The 2,311-nt window shown below is 33.8% G+C and overlaps 2 protein-coding genes across 2 annotated transcripts in view; both read right to left on the bottom strand.

The window, feature by feature from the left end:
- Window positions 1-252, bottom strand: part of LOC105270606 (syntaxin-binding protein 5-like) — a 2,016-nt gene extending 1,764 nt beyond the window's left edge. Inside the window, exon 1 of the mRNA XM_011311647.1 lies at window positions 242-252. Within this exon, the coding sequence (XP_011309949.1) occupies window positions 242-252 (11 nt within the window). The remainder of the gene's footprint in view (window positions 1-241) is intronic.
- Window positions 179-2,311, bottom strand: part of LOC105270605 (syntaxin-binding protein 5-like) — an 18,813-nt gene continuing 16,680 nt past the window's right edge. The window contains exon 6 of the mRNA XM_011311646.1: window positions 179-587. Coding sequence (XP_011309948.1) covers window positions 500-587 — 88 coding nt within the window. The 3' untranslated portion in view covers window positions 179-499. The remainder of the gene's footprint in view (window positions 588-2,311) is intronic.

The following is a 2,311-nucleotide window of genomic DNA, read 5'->3' as shown; positions in this document are numbered from 1 at the left end:
TAATGCTCTACTTGAATTTTCAATTAAATCTACATTTACATGTTTACTCTCATCGTGTCATTCGTGTGGAGAGAAACTCACCTTCTACAATTTTATAACAAAAAAATTTATCTGTTTGTTAATAATTATAAGCATTTTAATTACAATATTACTCAAATGTATTGCTCAATATAATAATCAAAGTGGCGTGTCAATAATGAATCAATTGTGTATTAGTGGCAAATATTACAGCAGGTGTTACGTCTTTCCCATTCTGTACAAAAAGAGGATTTACTTTACAAGAGGGGTAATTATTAATTACTATACCGATAAATTTAAAAACAATGACAAATAAATTACGGCAAAACTACTTGGATAATTTGTTTACTTTGCTTCAACAGGAATATCAAAATTACCAAACAAAATTCAACCTTACGGATATGGGAAAATACAATTATGCGAATTATTATCACTCTTTTTCTTGTTCTCTTTATTTTTCCTGTTTTTTAATATTGGTGACTTACTGATCGGTATCGCCATTAACAAAGAGTTGATGACCCCATATGGACAACATAGGATCTACAATGCCGTGTTTAGTTGTCTGAAAACTGTTAGAAATTACAGGAAAAATAATAAATGGCAGCTCTTGTCAGTTATTGAGATAAATAGCCAGATGTTAATTATTCAAATTGCAGTAATTGTGGAGGCAATTTTTTCCTTAATTATTTGTCATGTTGGTCAGGTTCATGTTAACCCTTAAGGAATTATATGAGAATCCTGTTGTGTATTTACTGTTAATTAAGATCATGGTGAAGAGACGAAATAGCACACACACACGGGATTCATTCTCGAGGATTTTATATACCGAGGAGACGAGTCTAAACATTACATTTATCATTATCATTTATCATTTTCATTTAATTGTCAATATGTCAGTACATGAATTATTGGTGATTTTATTAACCTGACGTAATCAGTTAAACATTTCTGTAAAATCGGTGATGGCATTCAGTTATAAACGCAACAAATTATACAAGAAATTTTCATAGAAGCGGAGAAGTTTTTATAGCGTTCCACATTTTTGTGACGTCACATGAGTCGGTGGATAGGATTTTTAGATTAGTTAGGAAGGGGAACAGGATAATTCTCGATGTAATTTTTACAAGAAAAATTCCTGAAAAAATGGATAGGCCGGCCCGGGATTTGAACCCGGGATCTTCCGATTATGCATCGGGTGCTCCCCCAACTGAGCTATCCGGCTCCTAGCCATTTCTTTATTTCACTTTTCTTGTGGAAATTTTTCTGTATTTTCATTCGACTGAACCATATGTGACTATTTAATTTTCAATTTTTAATTTTAATTCTAACACGAACCGAGAACCGTTCGAGGCAATTGAGGATTTGGTAATAATTACCGAATTGCAGTTGACAAAGTTTAGAAATTTAATTCAAACCCGCACCTACTTGATTACAATATACACATGATTGATTTGATTGTATAATCAATTGCGGACAGAATTTAGAATAGAAAAACGATGAACGTTTAGAGCCATGAATTATTAATTTCGTGTCTAATTAAGAGTCTAATTAAAAAATCGGATTGATTGCCGACGCACGCGTGCAATGAACGTATTTGTTCTCAGTGCATTACCGAAATAATTTTCATTAGCCACAATAATTTCGTCCCTTCACGTTTTAAATGAGATAATGATTGTTATTGGTTTATTCATTCTGTCAGTACAGAGAGAAAACTGTGCGACTTGAAACAGTGCTCGACAGAACTTTTTTTACACGAATCCATGCCTGATGAGCGCGCTTTAAGGGTTAACAAGGTGCACTGATGCCTCGAAAATCATTTCGTCCTGTTAAATATGACAAAAGAGAGTATCTTGCATGCCAGATAGAATATTGATTCAGATGAATCGAAAAACGGAGAAGAAAAGATTAAAGTAAAGCGATCGCGTTACATCAATACTGACTGCATCATTTTTATTTTTCGGTGAGAAGCAAGCAAACTCATCAACCCCTTTAATTTATCACCCTTTTACCCCGGCATTAATGATTTAACATTTTACAAAATTGAGATTGATGATTTATGTGCGAGTGCGGCTCTTATTATTATTATATTGTATGTGTGCTACTTTGTTACATCATTGTGTGCAGTAAATGAAGAACAATTTCGCGTGTCCTATACGGAGAGAAATATTCAAGAAAAATTACGGAATATTTCCGGTAATCTGCAAGCGCAGGAATCATCACATAAATTCTATGATCTGTTCTGTAAGAATTATTCATCCGCCCGACGTCTCATGGGTAGCCATGAGTCACCGTG

This window comes from Fopius arisanus, unplaced genomic scaffold (assembly GCF_000806365.1).
Source record: "Fopius arisanus strain USDA-PBARC FA_bdor unplaced genomic scaffold, ASM80636v1 scaffold00091, whole genome shotgun sequence".
In the NCBI taxonomy this organism is placed as follows: Eukaryota; Metazoa; Arthropoda; class Insecta; order Hymenoptera; family Braconidae; genus Fopius; species Fopius arisanus.
The sequence above is the reverse complement of the archived record's forward strand: the minus strand, read 5'-3'. Positions and strand labels throughout refer to the sequence as shown.